Source organism: Rhinoraja longicauda, chromosome 1 (assembly GCF_053455715.1).
Source record: "Rhinoraja longicauda isolate Sanriku21f chromosome 1, sRhiLon1.1, whole genome shotgun sequence".
Lineage (NCBI taxonomy): Eukaryota > Metazoa > Chordata > Chondrichthyes > Rajiformes > Arhynchobatidae > Rhinoraja > Rhinoraja longicauda.
This window is the reverse complement of record NC_135953.1, coordinates 102295109-102321220: the sequence shown is the minus strand read 5'-3', so window position 1 is coordinate 102321220 and position 26112 is coordinate 102295109. Positions and strand designations below refer to the sequence as shown.

The 26112-nt window shown below is 40.3% G+C and overlaps 2 protein-coding genes across 5 annotated transcripts in view; one reads left to right on the top strand and one right to left on the bottom strand.

The window, feature by feature from the left end:
- aimp1a (aminoacyl tRNA synthetase complex interacting multifunctional protein 1a) overlaps window positions 1-25175 on the bottom strand; it is a 36307-nt gene extending 11132 nt beyond the window's left edge. The window contains exons 1-5 of one of the 4 annotated variants that reach the window (XM_078411633.1): window positions 24949-25175; window positions 9175-9308; window positions 6597-6710; window positions 4967-5122; window positions 2625-2833 (exon numbers count right to left, since the gene is read on the bottom strand). In XM_078411633.1, the coding sequence (XP_078267759.1) occupies window positions 2625-2833; window positions 4967-5122; window positions 6597-6710; window positions 9175-9289 (594 nt within the window). In that variant the 5' untranslated portion in view covers window positions 9290-9308; window positions 24949-25175. Of the gene's footprint in view, window positions 1-2624; window positions 2834-4966; window positions 5123-6596; window positions 6711-9174; window positions 9309-23159; window positions 23226-23902; window positions 24037-24824 lie in introns of those variants that run through there. The other 3 variants (XM_078411623.1, XM_078411614.1, XM_078411642.1) reach the window with 3 other exon arrangements.
- A 109-nt stretch (window positions 25176-25284) lies between these two features.
- The window catches only part of tbck (TBC1 domain containing kinase), a 201133-nt gene continuing 200305 nt past the window's right edge, over window positions 25285-26112 (top strand). Inside the window, exon 1 of the mRNA XM_078411595.1 lies at window positions 25285-25356. The gene's annotated coding sequence lies outside the window, so the exon portion shown is untranslated. The remainder of the gene's footprint in view (window positions 25357-26112) is intronic.

Sequence of the window (26112 nt, the reverse complement as noted above, 5' to 3'; positions counted from 1 at the left end):
TGAAGAAGGGTCTCGACCCGAAACGTCACCCATTCCTTCTCTCCTGAGATGCTGCCTGACCTGCTGAGTTACTCCAGCATTTTGTTAATAAATACCTTCGATTTGTACCAGCATCTGCAGTTATTTTCTTATACTACCAGACTTTTGGTAATGTCAGTTTGTCAAGAAATACTGTGGCTGAGAGAGTCCGGGACCTTGCAGGAGATTTGAACAGTCAACTAAAAGACAAAGTGAAGTCATTTATTGCCTTCTCTATTGCAATTGATGAGAGCACCGACGTGACTGATGTAGCTCAATTAGGAATATTTATTCGTGGTGTAGACAGACCTCCCAACGTCTGATTTTACAAATTAAGAATTTTGATGTCCAAAATTCAGAATTTTACATAAAAATTCATAATATGGCGCAAAATGCAACTTTTCAGCAAAAAAAAAGTATGCATGCCAAATGCGCATACATGTTGCGCTACATTCATGTGTGAAAAACAACTATTATTTGCACCAGTCTGTAGTTCTTGGACTACATGTACAATGTCAGGCCTATCATGAGTATATTCTGCTATTTATAGAAAGCGTATTGAACAGAAATAATTTTCACAACACAAAGAAAATAATGTTTTGTTTTGTTTTCTCTATTTTGCTTTTTCCTTACACAAAATGTATGACAAAGTTACGAAGAAAGAGTTTCATTTAAAACTGCACATACCTAATTTCATTGAAGACATACTTGCTCCAGTGGTCTTCAACAGCAAATCACAACAGTCCATGTCCTCCCCCCCTCCCCCCATAAGCAAGGCCGTAACAAACTTGCTACGGAATACTACAACAGCATTCGTGCCTTTCAAATTAGATTAGGCCTATGGGAGATGCAACTATCCCAGAGCAACCCCATTTCCCCTCTCGGCAGTCTGTGCGTGTTGCTCATGGGAATAATGACAACATGGACAGGTACAAGGACAAAATATCACGGCTGAAAAGTGAGCTTCAGAATAGTTTCCAAGTCTTCACTCAGCTCAAGAAGGAATTCTTACCGTTTTCCGAAAACGCAGCATCAGACGTGCTGGAGGAACTCCAAATGGAACTAATTAAAGTTCAGTGTAACTCGGCTTTGAAATATAAATTTGAGACTGTGGGTCTGGACTCATTCTATCAATACCTGGGACCAATGTACCCCAAGATGACAGACTTTGCCTCAAAGATCCTTCGCATGTTCAGAACAACATATCTCTGTGAGCAGGCATTCTCTATAATGAACATTAACAAATCCAACAAAAAAAACAAAATAAAGATGCAACACCTGTCCCTTTACCTCCCCCCTCGACTCCATCCAAGGACCCAAACAGTCTTTCCAGGTGAGGCAGAGGTTCACCTGCACCTCCTCCAACCTCATCTACTGTATCCACTGTTCCAGATGTCAACTTCTCTGCATCGGCGAGACCAAGCGCAGGCTCGGCGACCATTTCGCTCAACACCTCCACTCAGTCTGTCTCAACCAACCTGATCTCGCGGTGGCTCAGCACCCCAACTCCCCCTCCCATTTCCAATCTGACCTTTCAGTTGTGGGCCTCCTCCATTGTCAGAGTGAGGCCCAGCGCAAATTGGAGGAACAGCACCTCATATTTCGCTTGGGCAGTTTACACCTCAGCGGTATGAACATTGACTTCTCTTAACTTCAGGTAGTCCATGCTTCCCCTCTCTATCCCCTTCCCCTTCCCAGTTCTCCCACTAGTCTTCCTGTCTCCGACTACATCCTATCTTTGTCCCGCCCCCTCCCCTGACATCAGTCAGAAGAAGGGTCTCATCCCAAAACGTCATCCATTTCTTCTCTCCAGAGATGCTGCTTGACCCGCTGAGTTACTTCAGCATTTTGTGTCTACCTTAACAAATCCAAACTGCGCTCACAGCTGACACAGACATCTAAATGACAATATGAAAATCACAACTGCCCAGAAACTGGTCCCTGATGTTGACAGGCTGGTTAAAGCCAAGAGATGTCAAGTGTTTGGAAGCAGCAAGTGAAAAATGAGTGATTCATTCATTTTCTGACTATTCTATGATTGCAAATGCGATCACTTTAATAAAACTTGAGACTAAACTGTGTTCATTGTCTGAGTTTGGTTGCTAGATGCAGGCGAATAAAAATTAGGCTCAGTTATGGAGCCTACATTTACAATTTGTTTCGTTAGGTCTACATTTGTGTCACCTAATGTTCGATTTCAAACGGTGTCAAGATCTGTGGTGTCAAGATGAAAACTTCTCTCTCAATGTCAGCAAGACAAAAGAGACAGTGATCGACTTCAGGAAGCGAAGTGGTACACATATCCCCGTGTATACATTGATGGTGCCAAGTAGAGATGGTTGAAAGCTTCAAGGTCCTATCACCAGCACCTTGTCCTGGACTAGCCATATCGAAGCAATGGCCAAGAAAGCACACTGTTGCCTCTACTTCTTTAGAAGGCTTAGGAAGATCGGCATGTCCCCAACAACTCTCACCTACTTGGTACTAGTCCAATAAAGTAACCACTATCTTACTGCAGCCATCATTTCTTGTCTCAAGTCCCCCCCCCCCCCCCCTCCCCCTCCCTCCCTCCCCACGGGTACGGAGCAATTTTAACCAAACATTACCTCCTCAATGGGCACATGTTTCACAAGTCCACTGACAACAGTTCTTGGATTGGTTTCTCCAACATCAACCTCTTCAATATAAAGCAAGTCAGCATCAGGATGCCTTTTAACAGAGGTGATGCACCCAACACGTAGGTCTAAGCGAGAAACGTCAATTGGTTTGGAATCGTCACCACTTCCCATTGTCTGTTTCTTCTCTTTCTTTTCTCCTGCAAATAATAAAGAACACCACCTAATATTTCAGAAAGGGTACCTGGTTTTGTGACATATCACGGGTAAAAATATCTGCTCTTGTTCAAAATAACATTCTGCACTTCATTGAACGCTGTTTTACTGCAGAAAATTTGCGCACCATAAAATAAAGACTGTAGATTTGGTGCTGAAATAAAAGGATTCAATCTATTTCTTTAGGCTATGAACAACAGTGTAGTTGTTATTCAGTATGCTGTTGGAATGGGAATAATGCAAGGAAAATACTTCAAAATTATTATTTTTTGAAAATTGAAAAATATACAAAATTTTACAAAACACACACCAAAACATGAAATTAAAAATCAGGTGGGATATTTTAAAAGTATTCTAAAAATGCACCAAGACTAATTGAAGACAGGCATTTCCTGACCACCAAATATTAGATTTAGATTGAGACTATCCAGATAACTGTAACCAGGCCATGAATGGATCTAGAACTAAAATGTTACAAATTAAAAGCCACCATGACGACCAGTGTTTCATCAAAATTTAAATATGTTTTTAAAATTGTAAACAATCTTGCATGGCTTTATTAATAAAATCTTGCAACCACCAAAACATTGCAAGATAAATGTTAACCAAAACTTAGTAAGCCAATGAAAGAATTATTCTACTGTGTCAGTATATAGAGTGAGATATATTGGGCTCTGTAACTGAATTTGGGAATAACACTAGTGTGAAATAATCCTGGGAGTTAGGAAGGATTAAGCATTTTAAATAACTCCCATGTAGTTCCAAAAAGACTATCCAGGTACCACTATGTTAGGACTGGAGCATAATTAACAAAGAGGGGAAATTCTCCACTAAATAACACATTAACACCCAGCAATTCTAAAAGACCCAATCAAATACCAGTCTCCAGTTAACAACACAAAATGCTGGAGTAACTGAGGGTCAAGGAGCAACCCTTCTTCAAACTGATTGTGGGAGAGAAAAGAAAGATGCAAGAAAGGAGGGGCAGGATAAAATCTGACAATAGGTGGTTACAGGCAAGGAAGGGTTTTTGACAGGCAGATGGTTGGACAAAGGGCGGAGATGAAAAGACAGAAGGTGCGGCCCAAAAGGATTGAAGAGTTGCAAAAGTTGGTGGAAGAAACATAGGTAAAAGGGGAAAGTGAGGGGTTGGACATGTTAGAGGCAGGAAACATATTCCCAATGTTGGGGAGTCCAGAACCAGGGGCCACAGTTTAAGAATAAGGGGTAGGCCATTTAGAACAGAGATGAGGAAAAACATTTTTAGTCAGAGAGTTGTGAATCTGTGGAATTCTCTGCCTCAGAGGGCAGTGGAGGCCAATTCTCTGAATACATTCAAGAGAGAGCTAGATAGAGCTCTTAAGGATAGCGGAGTCAGGGGGTATGGGGAGAAAGCAGGAACGGGGTCCTGATTGAGAATGATCAGCCATGATCACATTGAATGGCAGTGCTGGCTCGAAGGGCCGAATGGCCTACTCCTGCACCTATTGTCTATTATCTATTGTCTATAAATAGTGCAAGACCAGGTGGGGCACAGGGTGAAGATGGGAGGGGGCAGGGTGAGGGAGGGAGGTTTAGTAGTTACCTAAAATTGGAGAATTCAATGTTCATACTGTTGCAGAGTAAGCTACCAAAGCGGAATACGAGGTGCTGCTCCTCCAGGTTGCCTCACTCTGCCAATGGAGGTGGCCCAGGACAGAAAGGCAAGTATGGGAATTGTAAAGGTTAAAATGGTTAGCAACTGGGATATGCAGCAAGCCTTGGTGGAGCAAGCTCACGTGCTCAGCGAAACGGTCACCGAGGCTACACTTGGTTTTGTCGATGTAGTGGATGCCACATCGGGGAACACCCAGATGCTGTAGGTTGAGGTAAGAGGACGTGCACATAAATCTGTCTCAAATGGAAGTTCTGCTAGGGTCACTTCCTACCCCATCCCAACAAACATCCAACATAACTAATGCCAACAGTCATTGTAAAAAAACAATACAAAACTGCAATTGCTGGAAATCTAGCTATTAATATGATCTCTATCTAACCTTTGAGAATATTCAACCATAGCAGTTTCTATGTACCTCAATGTTGCAATTTGGTCTGTAGTTTCTTCAGGATTTAAATACCTTTTTTATCTGGTTTCTTGTCTGGCTTATCTTGCTTTTCCTTGTCTTCACGTACTTCTGGTGTTTTCACATTTGCCTTTGTAGTAGCCACTGCCGTTTGTGGAGACAAACAAGTGGATTGAACGAAAGCCACTGTCGGAAGTGGCACTTGTTTAACTGGAAAGAAAACATTCACAATGAAAGTTAAAATAGAAATCTACATTAGCTGCACTTTTCACAATTCTTTATGAATTTATGGCAAAAGAACATTGGTCCAGTAATTATGTACTATTGTAATTCAGTTTATAAGAAATGATTGATTTCGAGGTAGTACAGCTATACGTGATAGCAAGTTATTAAAAGTTTAAACTTTACCAACTTCAAATATCAAAAAAGATAATTGCATTTTGAATCACTGAATCCAGAGACAGTTTTAGGCAGAATGCATTACGATTTGGCCTGTTAACAAAAAACACTTTAGGATTTTTAGGAAATAAGACAAATAATATAATTAATATGCAAGGTCAAAGGTATGTAGATTTTCCAAGTTAACACTGCCAAACTATTGGGTGGCGCCAGGAATGGCTGACTTGCCAACAGTCCTTTCCTTATTTGTGTTTAAATAGCGTGTGTTAAATGTAGGATTTTAGTGTTCTTTAGCTTGTTTTATGTGGGGGGGTGGGGAGGGATTGGGGGAAACTTTTTCTAAACTCTTAACTCGACGGATAGGCGTTTTTCTTTTCCGTATCGTATCTCTGTCCGCACTGCGGCCTAACATCGAGGAGTTGGCAGCCTTTGCTGGAGACCGACTTTTGAGAGCTCCACCGCTGGTGCCTGCAGAGTTAACATAGCGGAGCTCGCGATCCCTTGCCAGGGATCAACCTCGGAGCTCCAACCATGGGTGCTTGCGGACTTACATCACGGAGCCCGCGGTTTCTGGGCAGTGACCGACATCGGGAACTCCAAGCCCTGGGAGTTTTGATCGCCCCGACACGGGGGCTTCGACCACTGGCTGCGGGAGCTTTGATCGCCCCAACGGGATGGTTCGATTGCCCCGACCACAGGAGAAATAAAGAGGAACATTGGACTTCTTTGCCTTCGATCACAATGAGGTATTTGTGTGTCTTGTTGCTTTTTTTTTCGTACGGCTGTATGGTAATTCACATGTCACTATACCTTAATTGGTACATTTGACACTAAAAGACCTTTGAACCATTGAAGTCAAGAGCATTTACTGTAGCTGTTGCATATACCAGCAACAGAACAATAAAATTATTGCTTGCTGCAATTTAATGGGTCCATTAATCCAATATAAAACACATAAATATTTAATAATCAATAATACAAAATAATAGCAATTCTTGACTTAAGCAACTGATTGTATATTTTTATTTTTCTTGTTGCATCTAATATGCCAATAAAGCTGCAGCAAGAAAGAACTTCATTCTTCTGGTTCATATGAGAAATATACACTTTTGAATTCCCATCCTTTTCAAAGGCAACTGCAGGAAAACTTGTGAATTTGCAAGTAAAATATTCAATTATTACTTGGCCCAATAAAATAAAAAGTGGACTATCCTAATCAAATTAAATTTTGCTTGGTCTTCATGTTTTGTACAGTTGCGAATTATTTGGCAGCATAAAGATCTACCTCCATTACGGATCTCCGCTTCAACGAGTTTCTGTTTTAAATCGTCTATGTCACTCTTCAACTTTGCATTTTCAACACGAAGTCTCTTTTCTTCTCTTTGGGATGCCTGGACAACTTAATTGCCATAAAAAGTTAAAGGGAAATATGTGTCATTCACAAATTGAAACATGCTTGGAAAGGCTACATTGTACTTAAGTTACCCAACTAAAAAATGATTCCTAATTTCTTTAGTACAGTTCTGATCCAAAGTATTAACACTATATCAAAACACACCAGAAAATTAGATTGAAGGTATGTGAGCAACATGGAGAAAGGCCATCCCTTCCAGTTGGTGCTACAGATTGAAACTCTAGTCCCGCACTCGTGGAATCTGTGCAGTCAGATCACAGAAATTGCCCCCCACCCCCCAAGAATACCCTACGTAAACATATATCTAACCCCTCAGCTTTCCCGTTTACTCTGCACATTCCTTAAATGTCCTCCAGCTATGAGCCAGCAACTGTAAGTATCAATGAGATTGCCTCATCATTTTCCAAAGCACATTATTATTATTATTATTATTATTATTCCTCAAGTGGCTTCCCGCTGCAAACTGGAACTATGCGAGTTTTCTTGGTAAACTAGAATAGATCTCTGTATACATTCTGAGAGCAAAATTTGATTCCCCATCTTAAATGTTGCCAATACAGAAAAGTTTTCCGAATTCAAAATGTAAATACAGCAGTCACCCTGGTGGCCCCTTTATACACACTAAAGATTGGGCCAATGGATTTGGCAGATTAGAGAGGGGTTCAACCTGTTTTCTATTCTCTGTGAAGCCAAGCACAGCACCAACTCATGAGCATTATCCATCACAAATTTCAAACAATTGTTGGCTACATTTCAAACCAGGGCATTTTTAACTTAACAAACTGCAGCAAAAATCGCTTTTTTCCCCCTGTTTTCTTTCCTTAGTTGTCAACTGAAAGCTGCAACTCCTACAATTGCGAAGTTCTACAAAGAACACCACCTCTTGACATCTTCACCACTTAGCATTCGCCTCTCTCTGAAACAGGTCACTTTTAAGGTATAGCAACAAGCTCTCACAATCACACAATTTGAGGAATATTGGGTCAATTTTTCCAAATTATGACCCAGTATTTGACATCGCATTTCACCCCCAGTTGAGTTTCTAACTGCACATCCTCTCCATTACCAAACTAACCTACTGCAATGACCCAGAAATGCCTCTTTTCAATTTACCTTGACTTAAAACCGTTACCATGCCATTGTTCACTCCAATCTCCAACATTCCAATTCAATTTGGTCCCGCTTTTCACCTTCAGCAAACTTAAGCTCATTTAAACCCTCTAACTCTACATCTTAATATGTACCAAGCAACAGTCACCCATCTTCCTTGTTTTTAACCCATATTTGACATCCAAATTGGAAGTGGCTCAGCTTTAAAATTCTTATCCACTTTTTATCCCCAAATACCTCAATAGTTTTAACTTGCCCAATAAAACTCAAACATCATAGCATTTCCTTAATTTTAGCCTCATGTCCAAAATAATTTTGTCCACTGGGTGGCGCCAGCAATGGTTGCCTCACCAACAGTCTGTCTGTCCCTTCCTTCTTTTGTTGTTTGTTTGTATGTGTTAAATGTATGTTTTTAGTGTTCTTTAGCTTGTTTTATGTGGGGGGTGGGGTGGGGGAGAATTGGGGAAAACTTTTTCTAATCTCTTACGACTGGGATGCAATTTTTTTGCGTATCATATCTCCGTCCGCACTGTGGCCTAACATCGAGGAGTTGGCGGCCTTTGCTGGAGACCGATTTCGAGAGCTCCACTGCGGGTCCCTGCGGACTTTAACATCACAGAGCTCGCATTCCGTTTGCCAGGGATCGACCTCTAAGCTCTACCGTGAGAGTCTGCAGGACTTTAACATCACTGAGCTCACAGTCTCTGGTCAGAGACCAACTTCGGGAACACCAAGCCGCAGGAGCTTCGATCGCCCCGACGCGGGAGCTTCAACCGCCCTGACTGCGGATGGTACGACTGCCCCGCCCGCTGGAGAATAAACGAGGAAGTAGATTGGACTTTATTGCCTTCCATCACAGTGAGGAACATTAGGTTTCTGCTGTGGTGGATGTTTATGTTAACTTATGTAGTTGTGTGTCTTGTTGCTTTTTTAAAGTATGGCTGTATGGTCATTCAAATTTCACTGTACCTTAATTGGTACATGTGACAATAAACTGATCTTGAAACTGTGCAATCAATTGAGTTCTTCAGTACATGATCTGCAAATGCTCAAATTGGCTTCCTAAACATCTCTAACTAATATTGCATATGATATCAATCAACCATAACCAGCTAAAGAGATACTTGGCAATTTCACCATTAATCAATCTCGGTGACAAATTTGTGACAGATTTATTTTACAAACAAATATGAATACTTGCACTGTGGATAGAATTGCTGTGAAAGTCTAGGCCCCATTTTTTTTCCTTCATCTCAACTGATGTAATATTGTTAACACAGAATTCTTAACAAAAAAAATTATGAAAAAAATGAGCATTACAATACATTAACAAACTTACTTGCTTTCTCTTTAAGTAGTGCCACTTGTTGTTTAAGGTATTCAATGACTTGGTCAGCTTCAACAGCCCTCTGCTCCAAGCGATTTAATAGAGCATGATCACTAGACATCTTCATTAATTGACGAATCAGAAACCTGAAGGGAAAAAAAGAGAAACTCTATTCAAAGATGCCAACTCACCATTTAAAAAAGTTTAAAATCTCAAAAGAGTAGGCAAGAAAGATTTAAATGTTCCAACAAATATGCTTAATTGTTTCACAGAACAGCTAACGATGACCAGACATGGAATTTATCATTATTATGTTTTATAGGGTCTGCTCATATCATGTAATATTTGTGATACAGCTCGAAGTAGTGAAAACAAATTTACCAGTTTAAGCCAAATATGCTTCGAAGTCCCCGTATTTTTTAAATTTAGTTTATCATACGAGAAGCTGTTGCATCATTGTTGGAAAGCTATTTATGTATTTTTCACGATAAAAGATAGACTAGCATTTATTACTCATCTCCAATTGCCCTTTAGAAGGTGGAGGTGAGCTACCATCTAATCCACTGCAGTCCCTCTAGTGAAGATACAGTACTGATGGTGAGCATCTTCCAGGACTTGGACTTTGCAATGATGAAGAGCCTGATGAATTTACAAATCAACATGGAGTGCAACTTGGAGGAAGATATGGAAGTGATGGCATTCCCTTGCATCTGAACCCTTAGCTCCTTGTTGTAGCATTTACATATCTGGGAGATACTGATGCACTAGCCCAGGCACACATGAAGCTGGACACTAGTTGTCATGAGGTTTTCCAGCATTACAACTGTATCAATGCAATGCAATAAATCAGCAACTTCCAGACCAAAGAACAAAGGTCAAAATAATAGAACGGATGAGGACAAAAAGATCTGGTAACTGGATAGTTAAAAATCTGGCCATTATATTTCAAGCCAAAGAATAGAAATAATCATTTTATTTGGTAAAGGAATATCATCTTAAAATTGGTATCATGGTTTTGACTCCAGTAGCAACTTTATCAAGAGTGTGACAACATAGGATTTGAAAAGATAAACAAAATGTTTTAGATAAAAAACAAAAACAAAAATATTGTCAAGCTTGAAAGGCTTCAGAGAAGATTTACAAGGATGTTGCCAGGACGAGAGGGTCTGAGCGAAAGGGAGAGGTTGAGTAGGCTGGAGCGCAGGAGGATGAGGGGTGATCTTAGAGGTGTATAAAATCATGAGGAATTGCTCGGGTAGATGCACAGAATCTCTTGCCCAGAGTAGGGGAATCGAGGACCTGAGGACCTGAGGACATAAGTTCAAGGTGAAGGGGAAAAGATTTAATATGAATCTGAGGGATACATTTTTCACACAGTGAGTGTTGGTTGTATGGAACAAGCTGCCAGACGAGGTAGTTGAGGCTGGGACTATCCCAACGTTTAAGAAACAGTTAGACAGGTACATGTCAGAAGAAGGGTCTCGACCCAAAACGTCATCCATTCTTTCTCTCCCGAGATGCTGCCTGACCTGCTGAGTTACTCCAGCATTTTGTGAATAAATACCTTAGACAGGTACATGGATAGGACAAGTTTGGAGGGATATGGACCATGGGGGACTAGTATTGCTAGGACATGTTGGCCGGTGTGGGCAAGTTGGGCCTAACAGCCTGTTTCCACACTGTATCACCCAATGACGTGGAGACGAGGCTTTCAAATGTTGTTATTTTGTATCGATATAAAATTAATGAAAAGTTATTTTCTCTCATGCTTCCCATGCGCTCAGCAATAAGCCACTGTGCATCGATTAACATTAATGTCAAATGGAAGCTCCAATTAATCTTCTGTAGCATTTAGGTAGAATCAATGCAAATACTTGTCCATGGTATTCTGAAGCTTAATTCACAGCAGCCAGTAATAAAAAGGAGTCGATGGACATGTGTGAAAAAAGAAGACATTGCAGGGGTACAAGGAATTCAAGTGGGAGTAGGATTAACAGACCTAACTGACCCAAAGGACTGAATGGTCGCTTTCCATGTTGTTATAAAAAAAGGCAAGAAAACGTAATGAATAAATTTAAGGCAACAAATTAGGAATGAGAACCTCTGTGTCAGTTTTGTATTCTACATCCCTACAGAACAATTAATCAGAACAATGAAACAGAATTAATCAACAATTTTGTAGATAGGGAATTTATTTATTTTTAAATCGAAGGCATTAATACATCTTACAAGGCAAATAATGATTATTTGCATGGAATATGTTGTGATATTAGATTATTTCATGTTATTTAAAAGATTGAGATGGTCTTAGCTCTTCGACCCAAGTACTTTGCTCCCAGTGGCTGAAGGATGAGCCGAATTTGGAAGATTAAAAGATGTAGGTCAAACAGACAGGTACTGGAACTTTGACACAAGGTATGGAGGAGGATTGAGAAGATGAAGGCAGACAATGTTTTTATCATCAGGGTGTCATGGTTTATATGGACCTGGGGAGCATGACGATGTTCAAGGAGGCATGTGGTCATAGTGGGAACATAGTATTCTGAGAGTGTATACTACATGTGTAAAAGCTTCAAAATTGATGGCGTGCAACTTGAGGTTGCTACTTTCAGTAGAGTCAGCCATGTGTGGAGGGTGAACACCAACAACACAGGCCAGTTGGGTTTAATTTTATACAATCGTAGGGAACAATGAACAGTTAAATACCGTTAAAATAAGGCTAGTATTGAAATATTTAAAGTATAAATTAATAGCATTAAAAGATCTGATTTGGTACATTTTATAGATGAAAGTGGGAAAGAATGAAAATATTTTAAGGAAATCCACAAACATGGGATAAACAGAAATGATAATGCTCAAGGATCAAAAACATTTTGCAAAAATGGCATTGTTAAAGACTTAATTCAAGTATTTATTTTGCCAAGTACAAATATCAATAAAACTCCTTCCACCCCCACCATCCCCTTGAAACTGATGTTCAATCTATCCATAACCAAAGACCAGTACAACACCAATGGAAAAACTATGGCTTAAAACTAAGCAAAAAGGCCAAAGATGAAAAGAAAGGTTATGACATTAATAATCCAAAGAAGCAATGACAATGGCAGGAATGACCCTTTCTTTTTTTCTGTGCATTTCCAACGTTCTGTATTTTTGCATATATATTCTTAGCAATCTGAGTGCAAAATCAGTTAAGTGACTTCTGAAGACATATGTCCCTCCTCATTCACTCTCTCTCCAATGTTCCTGCTGAACAATCTAATGTCCCTTTAGCAGCTATCACCATCCTGTATGTTCCACTGAATGTTTTTTATGTTTATACAGATACAACAGAATACTTGTCAACATTTTGTTCAATTAATCAACCGCGGGTATTTTAAAAAAAATATCAGGGCAATCAAATGTTTCAATTGTTGAGTAATTAAATAAATACTTTTGTTTTTACAAAGTGCATTCACACTAACAGATGGGTCTCGACCTGAAACGTCACCCATTCCTTCTCTCCTGAGATGCTGCCTGACCTGCTGAGTTACTCCAGCATTTTGTGAATTCACACTAACAGAGTTCGACACAAAGTGCTGGACTTGGTATCTGTTGTAAAACAGCATCTGCAGTTCCCTGTTTCTACTTAACAGAGCTAGGTGCAAAATGGTGGTGTAACTCAGCGTGCCAGGCAGCATCTCACCCATGATGTTTCTGGTCGAGACCCTTCTTCAGACTGAAAGTCACGTGAAAGGGAAAATTATAGATATAGACAATGATGTAGAGATATGGAACAAATGAATGAAAGATATGCAAAAAAGTAACAATGATAAAGGAAACGGGCCATTGTTAGTTGTGGCCTAGGCAAGAACAAAAAGCTGGTGTAACTTGGGTGGGGGAGGGATGAAGAGAGGGGGAATGCAGGGGTGACTTGAAATTAGAGAAATCAATATTCATACCACTGGGTTGTAAGCTGTCCAAGCAAAATATGAGGTGCTGTTCCTCCAATTTGCATTTGGCCTCACTGACAATGGGAATGGGAATTAAAGTGTTTAGCAACCGGGAGATCAGGTAGGTCCAGGCAGACTGAGTGAAGGTGTTCAGCAAAACGATCGCCGCCCAGTCTACGTTTGGTCTGATGCATGTCCATACCTTGAACAACGCATACAGTACGAGGTTGGAAGAGGTGCAACTGAACCTCTGCCTAACCTGAAAGGACTGTCAGGGTCCCTGGACAAAGTCGAAGGAGGTGGTATAGGGGCAGGTATTTCATCTCCTGCGGTTGCAGGCGAAGGTACCTGGGGAGGGGGTGGTTTGGGTAGGAAGGGATGAGTTAACCAGGAACTTGCGGAGGGAACATTCTCTGCAGAAGGTGGAAAGGGGTGGAGAAGGGAAGATGCGACTAGTAGAGGTTTCCGGTTGGAGGTGACGAATGTCGGAGGATTAGGCGTTGTATGCGAAGGCTGAATATAACCAGGAATTTAAAAAATGGCAAAACGAAGAAGAAGTTGCATAATCTTGGTTTACATTGGCGAATTGAGATGATCAAGGGGTGGCCTATTTGGCAGGCTTTCACAGAGTAGTTTCAGTGAAGGCATTTCCACTGGAGGGGGAATCCAAAACAAGCCGGCATAATCTTAAATTTGGGGCATGCAGATCAAGTGGAAGGGTGGTGCAGTAAAATGTTCTCGTAACATAAAAAAATGTGTGGGGATTAAGTTCCAAATGTGTTACTTTTATTGAGTGCGATACATCAACTCTGCACCAATTTAAATTGTATCATAAACAGTAGTCTATACAACCTGAGCATCTGATCCAAATTGTTATGTGCCCTCTTCCCATAATGGCACTTTTTCACTATTGTCAGTCCTCATTCAAACTCTTCTGCTAACAGTCTGTGTCTAGGCATACAGGCAACATAACAGCTTCAGGAAATTGCAAATTGCAAAGGTAAACAAACGTTGAGTATAAATTATATGAAAACTGAATAGCAAATTGAATTGGGTAGTACAATGATGAAAACTCCATGTACCTGCAGCATTTTGAAAGTTGTATTATTTTAAATGAGAATAGACTGGCATTTTCTTCTTTGAAAACGTCTTAAAGTGTAAAACATGCAAAATAATCTACTGCTGATTTAAAATTATACCTGGTCATAATTTGAACATGCATTCTTGCTAGGCAGTCCTTCAGGATCGAGTATACTTGCTTCCTCTCAGGTTTTGTGGGTTCTGAGGTGACTGACGAGGTCAAAGTAGGAACCACAGACATTAACACAAATGAAGTCGGAGGGGTTTGATGGGACTGATGGGTTGGTAATTTGTTCAGTTGGTGTTCACAGGCTTTCTTCTGTCCTCAATAAATTGTTGCTCCCTATAATTTTCTTTTTGCATAGTAAAGATCATATCCACTATTCTGCTAGATGGACAGAATCCATGCTGTAATTCAGCATTCAGATTTGCAGCCACTGGGAAGAGACAGTTTATAAGGACTCTTGTGATAGCTGCTCATGCCAGCAGTATGCATGGTTGCCATGGTCAGACAGCTATTTTCTTGAAGACAATCAAGATTACAGAATATTTTTAAAAAATCGCCTGGAATACCCACTTCCTTTCAGATATCAACAATAATATTTGGAGAACACCAGTTATTCATTCGGCACAATTATAATTCTAAACACAATGTTTCACTAATTTCAAACAAAATTGGGAAATATGTCATTGAAATTAAAGTTTATTTACATATTGGCTGCCAAAATTTTAAGTGATCTAAAGCATTACACAATCATAGTCTGAACAAAATAGGACAAAGGCAAATCAAATAATTATTCAATATTGTGTACAAATGAAATCTTTAGCCCACAAAAATATGCCATCTATTTATCTGCATCCTCTTATTTTGTAATAAAATCCTTCTGCCAAATACATTCACACGTTTTACCATGTAAACAATTCAATGCATGCATAAAAATAGGCATTTTCGATTATTAGTTTTTCTTCCTTTGCCCAATATAAAAGTCAGTCATACAGTGTGAAAACAAGCCTTACAGCCCAACTTGCCCACGGCGACCTCTACAATAGCTTCACCTGCCTGCATTTGGCCCATATCCGTCGAACCTATCCTATCAATGTGTCTGTCTAAATGTTTCTTAAACTTTGTTATAGTGCCTGCCTCAACTACCTCCTCTGGCAACTTGTTCCGTATACCTACCACTCTGTGTAAACTACAAAACTTTAGAATTCCATATAATTCCTCCCCAAGCTCTGCTTTGAAAACAAAACTATCCATTATTTCCATTGTTCTGAGGAAAGGTGGTTGACCCAAAATGTTATGGCTTAGGTTTATTATTGTCACATGTACCACGGTACAGCAAAAGCTTTGTTTTGGCATGCTATTCAAACAGATCAGATAATACTATAGGTAAATACAATCCAGTCAGACTCAAGTACAACGGATATAGCAAAGGGGAAGGTAGAGTGCAGAATATAGTTCTCAGCATTGTAGCACATCAGTTGATGAGTTTGTCTTTACACAGATGCTGCTTGACTGGCTGAATTCTTTTCAGCATTTCTGCTTTAGTTTTAGGGTGCTTTCATATAGTTAGTTGACAACACAATTGTTGCACATTTTCTCCCAGTAGTCATTTTAATGTCATCCTAGGCTTAGTAACAGCAGTCAGAGAACAAGTACTTCAGCCTCATTCTAATGGTTTTCAGATAATCAAGTCAGTTACTTCCTGATTGTAGGGGTTCATTGACTCCATACTGACATATTTAGACATCACACTTACAAGGGTAATTAACTTTACTCTTGAAGTTTGCTGAAGTATCCCAAGGCTGTGAAAATATCTATACAAACTACTTATCCAGAAAGGGCATCAGCATGAAACATTTAACACTTTCTGCCTGATGTGCCCGAGTATTTTTAGCATTTTGTGGCTTTGCCATAACGTTCTGTGCAGGCTGACTTTATGTAATCTTTCATCTACAATCAAAGATCAGAAAACTCAAAACAGAGCAGTCATAATTAATTGATATTCAGGAACAACACTAACCAAAATGGTTCCTTTAATATTCATTTTCTCCGCACAAGTAGGGAGACGACTGTACAAGGTTATGAAAGAGACAGAGTTCCAGAATAATTTGCCAACTTGTCAGTGATGAGCTAATACAGCAAAAAAGAGAATAAAACAGTGTCGACTGGAATTTGCAGGAAATATGATATTTGATTTAGTTATTAATATCAAAATTAACCACAAGTTTTTAGCAATGGAAATAGTTCATAATTTATAATCACTTGCATCTCATGTTTGACTTGGATCCAAAAAAAAAAAGCAAGAGTTAATATAAGCCATTTGGATTCATTGGCTATGAATAATATAAAGGAGAATGTGGAAAGGCCAGAGGCATCGATACTGTGCCATCAATCTTCATGTGGTTGGAGCCAGAAACACTATTGAGAAAGAGTGAGGCACCCAGCTGCATTGAGAAAGGAACTTGGAGCTATTGGTAAATAAATGCTCTTAAATAAATGAATGGAGTGAAAAGGTAAATTGCCTGGAATCACAGACACATTCACTGACCAAATAGTCATAGCTGTAAACCTAGGACCTCAATATTAGAAGGACGTTGAGTGCACTGCATTTGACGTTCCATTATTCTACCGATCTTACGATGGTTCCCACTAACTGAAAGGTGGCTACCCAGGGACCTGCTATTCAAGGAGGTAGAGACACAGCAGGCCAGTTTGTCTGGCATTAATTCAAAGAAAATGCTACAATCTATCATTAGGAATGCCATTCTGGGGAACAGAAAAACAATGCAGAGACATGAATGGGAAATGGTATTTGACAATCCGTTAAGAGTTATGAGATTCCAAATAGCACAGTTGAAACAAAAACATCAGTGAACTACATGTATTTAGAAAGAGACTGCGGTAATTGGTCAGAAAACTAGTTATAATCTTTTTTAAACTATAGCCCATCCAGACCTCCCAACATTTGATTTCACAAATTCATAATTTTGATGTTCAAAATTTAGAATTTTACATCAAAATGTATAATATGGCGCGTAATGCAACTTTTCAGCAAAAAAAAGTATGCACGCCAAATGCGCATACGCGTTGTGCTACATTCATGTGTGAAAAACAACTATTATTTCCAAAAGTCTGTAGTTCTTGGACTACATGTACAATGTCAGGCCTATCATGAGTATATTCTGCTATTTATAGAAAGGTTATTGAACAGAAATACTTTTTACAACACAAAGAAAAAAATGTTTTTTGTTTTTTCTATTTTGCTTTTTCCTTACACACCCCAATTCTCTTGGAATTGAATAAAAGACCAATGGTCATAAAATGTATGACTAAGTTATGAAGAAAGAGTTTCGTTTAAAACTGCACATACCTAATTTCATTGAAGATATACCTGCTCCAGTGGTCTTCAACAGCAAAGCACAACGGTCCATGTCCCCCCCACTACTTTCCCCCCACTCCCCTCCCCCACCTTTCCCCCCACCTCCACTCCCCCTCAACCCCCTGCACTCCCCTCCCACCCCCAACTCCCCTCCCCCTCCTTTCCTCCGCCCCCCCACCTTCACCCCCCCTCCTCCCCTCCTTTTCTCCACCCTCCCACCCCCACTCGCCCCAACCCCTCTCAACGCCAATGAGCCTCACGCTCCACAGCGAGGCCAGGACAGGCGAGCGGCGAGGCATGTTTTTTTGCGGAAATCGGAATGGCAGAAATGAAATAAGAAAGCGGAAACTTTCCGTCAAATTCGGAAGGGTTGGGAGGTCTGCCCACCAACCAATTTGTTTTCCTATTTCAGATATGGACTCATTGCCAGAATAAACCAATGTTCACCTTCCATTATTTTTATCCATGCATAAACACCAGCACACAGTTTATGAACAAGGTGCCACCAATGAAATCAATTCTACTTTTTTTCCCCCTCTCATTTATCATGTTGTTTACAGTGCACTATGTTTACATATTCTGTTGTGCTTCAGCAAGTAAGAATTTCATTGTCATATCTGGGACACATGACAATAAAACTTTCTTGACTCTTGAGATAGTGATCACATCAAGTGAGCCTGGATGTTTTTTGTCCTTTGCCTTAAAAGCTAATTAAAAATAACAATCCCCATACAGCGCTGCAGTTGGCATTAGTAAAGTCACTGCAGGCTGAAAACCAAATCTAGAATCTTTTTTTTTTAAGCAGACAGTGGGAGTCAAGAAAGTTAACATTAAAGTCACACCTATCAAGTCTTCAAAATTGAAACTATGCGAGTTTTGCCAAGAGACTAAAAGCTTTAGCATAGCTCTAAAATTTATATGTTCTGACCTTCAGTTACATTGCGGAAGATTCATCAGACAGAAAAGCAAATGCAATACAATGAACCAAGTATTAAGTTACACCATAGAAGAATAAAGGTTGCACCGTTGTTAGATTCAAATGTTGTTGGTGTCACAGAACAGTTGTTAATCTATTCAATATGTAGACAGAGATTCAAATCTACATATTTTAAATTTTGCCATCCTATATGTAAATTACATCCCACATAAACTTCATCCACATCTCCTCTGATTGTGCATAATGTTTTAAATGTCATGTAATCATGGCTGTAACCTCCAATTCTTCTTTCTGCATTTAACTGAAGGCATTATATTCCAAAAACTTGAATTATAAACATTATAAAATATCTATGTACATTTTAATTATTGACATTCAATCAATGTAACATTACATTCTGAAACAAAATACAAATACCCTCTGACACTTTGTCACCTCCAATGTGATCTCAGCACTAATCACATCTTCCCATTTCTACACTCTCCCTACTACAATTAGTCTGAAAAAGGGTCCTGATCCAAAATATCACATCCATTTTCTCTAAAGATGCTGCTTACTCCAGCATTGCGTCTACCTTTAATATCAATACCTTTCTCACATTCAAAGTAGCTCAATTACTGCCAAATACCAGAAAACCGACTATGTAACTTTGATCAACCAAAGAATTCAGAATATTTCCAAGTGCACATTTGTAATAATTTAATTGCAGAACAGTGATTAGTCATACGTTCCCGACACAGCACATTGATGCAATGATGCATTAACAATGAGAATTAAATACCTTGAATAGTATTATAACCCAGCTGTCCAGTTGATAATAGAAATTGAACAGCAATAAAAAATAAGTCAAACCAGGGATTTTATGCACATTTCATAATCATCCTCGTTTTGTACCATATTAAGCTCAAGACCAGTATACAAGAACAATCCTAACAGATTTTAACCATTACCATTACCAATAAACCAATTTCAATGTTAAAACTATTTTTGGCAATTAATTCATGACAAATGCACTTTTGTACACAATGTGTAAGAAAGAACTGCTGATACTGGTTTAAATCAAAGGTAGACACAAAATGCTGGAATAACTCAGAGGGACAGGCAGCATCTCTGGAGAGAAGGAATGGGTGACGTTTCGGCTCAAGAAACTTCTTCAGTTACTCCAGCATTTTGTGTCTACCTTTTGTACACAATGTTGCATCACTATCAATAAACATCAATGTCTAATAATCAAATGCAGTAACATTTGGTAGAGTTTGTAAACTTACCTAAATTTTTACACTAACTATTTGGCATGTCAAATTAAAAAGCTTTGTTCATCACTTTCCCTTCAAAAACATTTTTTTGTATATTATTAAGAATCACTCAGGATAAAATTTAAGGGATAGGCTTGCTATTTAAGAAGACAACTCTAGGAGGACTACAACATGTGTTAGTCCATAAATAAACACTGCATTCCAGTGTTATGTGAAACTCAAATCCTTTACAGTCCGACCAAAATCAAATTGCATGCACATATTTTATATGCCAAGTGACCATTTCACAGGGATGTAGAGCTTTTCTGGAAACCTTTTAGTGCAAGTTACTAGTCGAGACACTATGAAACAGAAGCACACTTCAAAAGATAATGAAAATGAAGGTTACACTGTTTAAGAGTTTAAGTAATGCCAGAATGGTCATAAAGTTCCACCACTGCAATGTTTAGGCATCCTAACCAATAAAGATAAACACTCGAGTATATTCAATCAACTAATCATTATGTACAGATCTCGGCCCTAAAATTGTTACCTCACTTGTTTGCAACTTATGTGACTCCCATTTTTAAATTGATTCAAGATTTACTTTTAACATACCACTTACTATTTTGCATTCCTCGGGTTTGTAATCTTTTAGATAACACTTTTAAAAAGACTGTCAAGCCCAATTCTCTCAGGTATCTTCTTTAAAGTAAAGCAGCTAATTCCTGGGATCAGTTCTGTAGCACTTCCAATGTTTGAATGTCTCCCTTATGTCTCTGTAACCAAATCTCAAATAGAGATCCGAAAATATCCTCTGACCAAAACACATGGCATTTGATGGTGACTTCATGTCTGTAGTTTCAACTTGATTGGCTCTGACTGTTGAATACATCCAAAGAATGTTTAGTATATCACTGCTGTAATACTAGTCTCCTTGCCTTATCTCAACAACATTCATTGGTCATATGTTGCCCATGTTTCTTGCAAGTCTGCACTAATACGAGCTCAACCACATATCAACAATATTACAAAGATGCTATTTTCATTTCTATAATGTCACCCAAATACTGCCTCTCAGCTTATCTACTACATAAATACTCATCCACATCACATTACTACTGGATTTGTGAGACCAGAATTCCTGGATGACTTCCCATTTTCTTCCACCCAGTGGCACAAGTTCATCCAAAGGTTTCCTGCCTTTGACCCAATTTGCAGCAAGTATTATTTGAGCATCATCTCCAAGCTCAGTGACTCATACTGGTTCTCAAGTAAGATCTTTCAACATTACCATTGGCAGATCAATCTGCCTCTACAAGCCAGTGACATATCCTCCACTTCTGACCATTTCAGCCTCTTTGACTTATAATTGGTCTACCAGTAATGACCATCTCCATCTAATTGAATTAAGATCTGGAAATTTTATTCAAAAGCTCCTTGCCCATCTACGTCTATCTTTTGTTTTTAAGATACTCATTCCTTTTTAACAATACTCCTTGTCCTGACAAGAACAGTATTACCTTTGGAGTGTTACTTTTGGAGTGACAGTATTACTTTTGGAGTGATAACCATTGTTGCAGTACCTTGGGCAAGCGGGTGTTATAATTTACTCTTCATGGCATCAAAGGTTTAGGTTTTATTGCTCTGCCCATTTTGAATGACCTGGTGTCAAGCTTGGGAATGTACGTACCTGCAATAAGTCATTTGTGTTCCAACAGGTATCTTTGAACATCATTCATAAGGAAATGTGATAGGAGTAGAATTAGGCCACACGGCCCATCAAGTCTACTCCACCATTCAATCATGGCTGATCTATCTCTTCCTCCTAACTCCATTATCCTGCCTTCTCCCCATAACCTCTGACACCTGTACTAATCAAGAATCTATCTATCTATCTCTGCCTTAAAAATATCCACTGACTTAGACTCCACAGCCTTCTGAGGCAAAGAATTCCACAGATACACCACCCTCTGACAAAAGAAATTTCTCCTCGTCTCCTTCCTAAAAGAATGCCCTTTAATGCTGAGGCTGTGACCTCTAGTCCTAGACTCTCCCACTAGTGGAAACATCTCTCCACATATTCATATTCTAACTTCCATAATGAAAGTATCAAATGAAGACCACCAAGACTACAGATTTCAAAATCAAAATAACCTTAAATGAGTAATATGCACACATGCCAGGACCACTTCAGTGATAAAACACACAAGTAAACTTCATAAGTTATGGCATGCATAACCAATATTATTGTTTGCATTTCAACCCACCCTCACTGACAATGTGCATCATTCAGTTCAGTAAAACCATCAGGTACAAATTTTAATTAAAGATTTAGATGTAGCATTTTCTCAAATCAGTATAACACAGTAAGCACAGATTTTGTGTTTAAAGAACCCAAGAACTTTTTAAAATACAAACTACAAGCTTGAAGAAAGTAACAAAGTTAAGCTCAGAAACTGAATTTATACAGCACTGCTACCTCCTAATATAAGTTATATTTTGAGTCATATATTCCCAAAGTCTGTTCATTCATTATCTTTGACTCCAATTCTCACCACCCATTTGAACCCATATGTTTAGATGTTTGGCTCTATAAACCAACCACCAACATCACAATAACCTTTTAGTCACAACTTGCTTCCTGCATTTTATGTCTATCTTTGCTTTAGAATGATTTTTATATGATAATGTCTCACTTTAATGTTTTCATAAACTGTCTGTGACCATCTTACATTTGCCATTTTCTCAATGTTGCTATTGAATGTTGATATTGAATGTTGAATTGATCCAGTAATTAACATTAATAAAAATGGAGCATTCCTATGGCAATGCATGTTTGATAATTCATTTAAACCTTACCCAAACTGTGATACAACTCCAAAAATATATTTATATCAGTTAAAAATATTTCATTAAACACAGATTAAAATAATTAATTGACCTCATATTAAACGTTCACCAATCTCTCTGCAATATTTAAGAACCGAAGATGTCTTTGCATGAAGGGGCCTGAAATTGTTACCATGGCACCATTATGACAGCATGGAGAGTTAACATCTCAAAATACATCAGAGATCAACACATCACTCTAGAACTAAAAAAACATATTAAATCTCATTTTCCATCTAAGACAACAAACCAAGATCATCTGCATACTCAACTAGATGCAAAAGCTTTCATACCGGAATAATAGGAAGAGCAAAATTTACACAGATCGAAAACAACATAGTTACAACAAACTATCTGCCTGCATATTCATTCATGTATTCATATAACCAGTCTTTCTGGCTCCGACTGCATTCTATTTCTGTCCCGCCCACTCCCCTGACATCAGTCTGAAGAAGGGTCTCGACCTGAAACGTCACCCATTCCTTCTCTCCAGAGATGCTGCCTGTCCCGCTGAGTTACTCCAGCATTTTGTGTCTACCTTCGATTTAACCCAGCATCTGCAGTTCTTTCCTAGGCATATATTCATTGTTCTTTGTGGGACATTGCAGCAGTCACTGGCAAGGAAAGAGCATAAATCACATTTTTTTTTTAAGTAACCCGAAGTAAACTGCTTTGGTGCAGTTGACAACACGAAAGGTCCTACTCTTTTTTGAGCCTAAAATTTAAAATTCTGCCTTCAATATGTCAAAGCAAACACTTTTCTACCAGCGTGTTTCTCCCCGCAGATGGGCAAACCTCAAATCAGCACGAGAAGCTTGTCACAACCCAAACCACCAACCCTCAGTCTTGACCCTTCTTTCTGACATCAGACTGTGAAATGTGAACCTTTCCTGTTCCTTCATGACCCTTGCCCCGTGACCACACTGGAAAAAGCAAATCTTCTCTGCTCCTTAATGATCCTTGCCTCTTTGACCAAACTGGATTCTTCAGATCTTTGGGTCTGAAGAAGCATCCTGAACCAAAACATCACCAATCCATGCTCTCTGAAGATGTTGGCTGACTTACTGAGTTACTCCAGCACTTTGTGCCCTTTGCTGGATAAAGTAAACCTTTCCTATTCCTTAGATAGACACAAAATGCTAGAGTAACTCAGCAGGGCAGGCAGCATCTCTGGAGAGAAGGAATGGACAAATGGGTTTTGCGTCAAGAACCCTCTTTCCTTCTATTCCATCATGGCCCTTCTCTTTGACCAGGCCAGATAATGTAAACCCACTCCATTACCTCATGACCCATGTCTCTTGAACCACACTGAATGATGTAAACCCTCTTCCATTACTTCATGAACCTTGTCTCGTTGACCAGGCTGGATAGTGTAAACCCACCCTTCTTTCATGACCCTGGTCACGTTGACCAGGGTAGAGAAGCACCACTGTTGTTGGCCCGCAGCACGCCTCAGTGGGGTCAATGACACGGTATAATCAGCATGGTTGGATGGGGCATTCACAATTACATTGGTCCTAATGGGGTCGCCCGCAGCCGGAACCCACCGTTCCCATCCATTCACGGGCAGCATTTCACCACAACGACCCACCATCCAGGCCGCTCATGTCCCCTCTACATGCTCTCAATAAACAAATCAACAAATGCCATAGTCCACAGCCATCTACCAGGGAGGTGGCTGCCCAAAGCCGACAGGACTCATCCCCCTCCCTCATTCACACTACCCCTCCCTCATTCACACCATCCCTCCCCTCACTCTCTTCCCCTCCATCCATCTCTCTCTCATTCCCTCCCCGTTACCTCACCCTCCCTCACTCCTGTCCCATTTCCCATCCCTCCCGCACTCCTGTCCCATCCCCTCCCTCCTGTCCCCCCCTCCCATTTCCCCTCTCCTCCCCCTCCTGTCCCATTTCCCCTCTCCTCACCCTCCCATTCCCCTCTTCCATACCCTTCCCTCCCCTCCTCAGTCCCCCTCTCCCATTCCCTCCCCCACTCCTGTCCCATTTCCCCTCTCCTCCCGTACCCCCCCTTTCCCATACCCTCCCCCCCTCCCTTCTCCCTTCATCCCCTCTCCCATTCCGTCCCCTCCTCCATACCCTCCCCCCCTCTTCCCTCCCTCCTGTGTCCCATTCCCCCCGCGAGATAACCACTTGTGATGTGTTTGTGCAGTGACCAACCACAATCCCCCTCTCCCCTCACTCACATCCACTCCGCCAACTGTCCTCCTCACCGGGGTCCTTCCTGCGGCCGCCTTCACAACCGCCTATCCCCCGCATTCACAAATTCCAAACCAACATTATCCATCCCACAAGGGAAAAAACACTCACCGCACAGCGAGGGGAGGAAAATACACCTCCCTTTCGTGACGCTTGGTAATTGATAATATGACCCTTCGTTGTTAGGCCGGATTATATTGACGTGCCAAGGAAGGAACTGCAGATGCTGGTTTGCATCGAAGATAGACACAAATAGCTGGAGTAACTCAGCAGATCAGGCAGCATCTCTCAGGAAAAAAGGGATAAGTGACCATTTCGAGTCGAGACCCTTCTTCAGACTGAAGTGCGGCGGACACCCAAAGGTCTTTGCTTCCTTCGGCGGCGCAGGGCATCGTGGGAGTTGTAGTTTGAGACGCGCCTGGGGCGTCAGGGGAAGTGAGCTGAGGATCCACGCGGACTACAGCTCCCAGGGTGCAGTGGGCGCGCTGCGAGGCCGCGGATGAGCAGGAGCTGCAAGCGGTGAGGATTTGGGGCTGTGATGAGGGGTTTGTTCTGCGAGGAAGCGGCAGCAGGTGTTGGCACCGCGACCGCCTTTCGTTAATCACTTTAATTACTGTTCCTGATCAAAAACAACACCGTGCATCTGTTTTATGAGCATGTAATGTCTGGATTGATTTATTCTTGCATTCACTGCTTGTGCAGCAGTCCAGCTGCTTAGACTGTTCAGCATTGAATGTTTGAGACTAGGAGTTAGATACTACGGAAATAGGCCCTTCTACCCAAGTCGTTCATGCCGATCAAGATGCTCCATCTAAGCGAGTCCCATTGCCCATATCCCTTTAAACCGTTCCTATCCACATACCTGTCCAAGTTGCTATACTACTTCTTCTGACAGCTCGTCCCATATACTCATCACCCTCTGAATGGAAAAAAACAGCTCCGCAGATTCCGACCAAAGATACTCTAGTATCTTTGATTCCTACTAAATCTCCTTACACCTATTTTTTTGGTTCTTGATTCCACCATCCTGGGTGGAATCACATTACACATTCACCCTATCTATTCTTATGATTTTATACACTGCTATAAAATCATTCCTTGCCCCTGCACTCCAAGGAATAAAGTCCTAGCCCACCCAACCTTACCCTTCAGTCACTCAAGTCCAGGCAACTGCAAATTCTCTGCACTCTTTCCAGCTTAATGACATCCTTTTGTATAGCACAATGACCAAAACTGAACACAATACTTCAAGTGCTGCCTCACTAACATATTGGC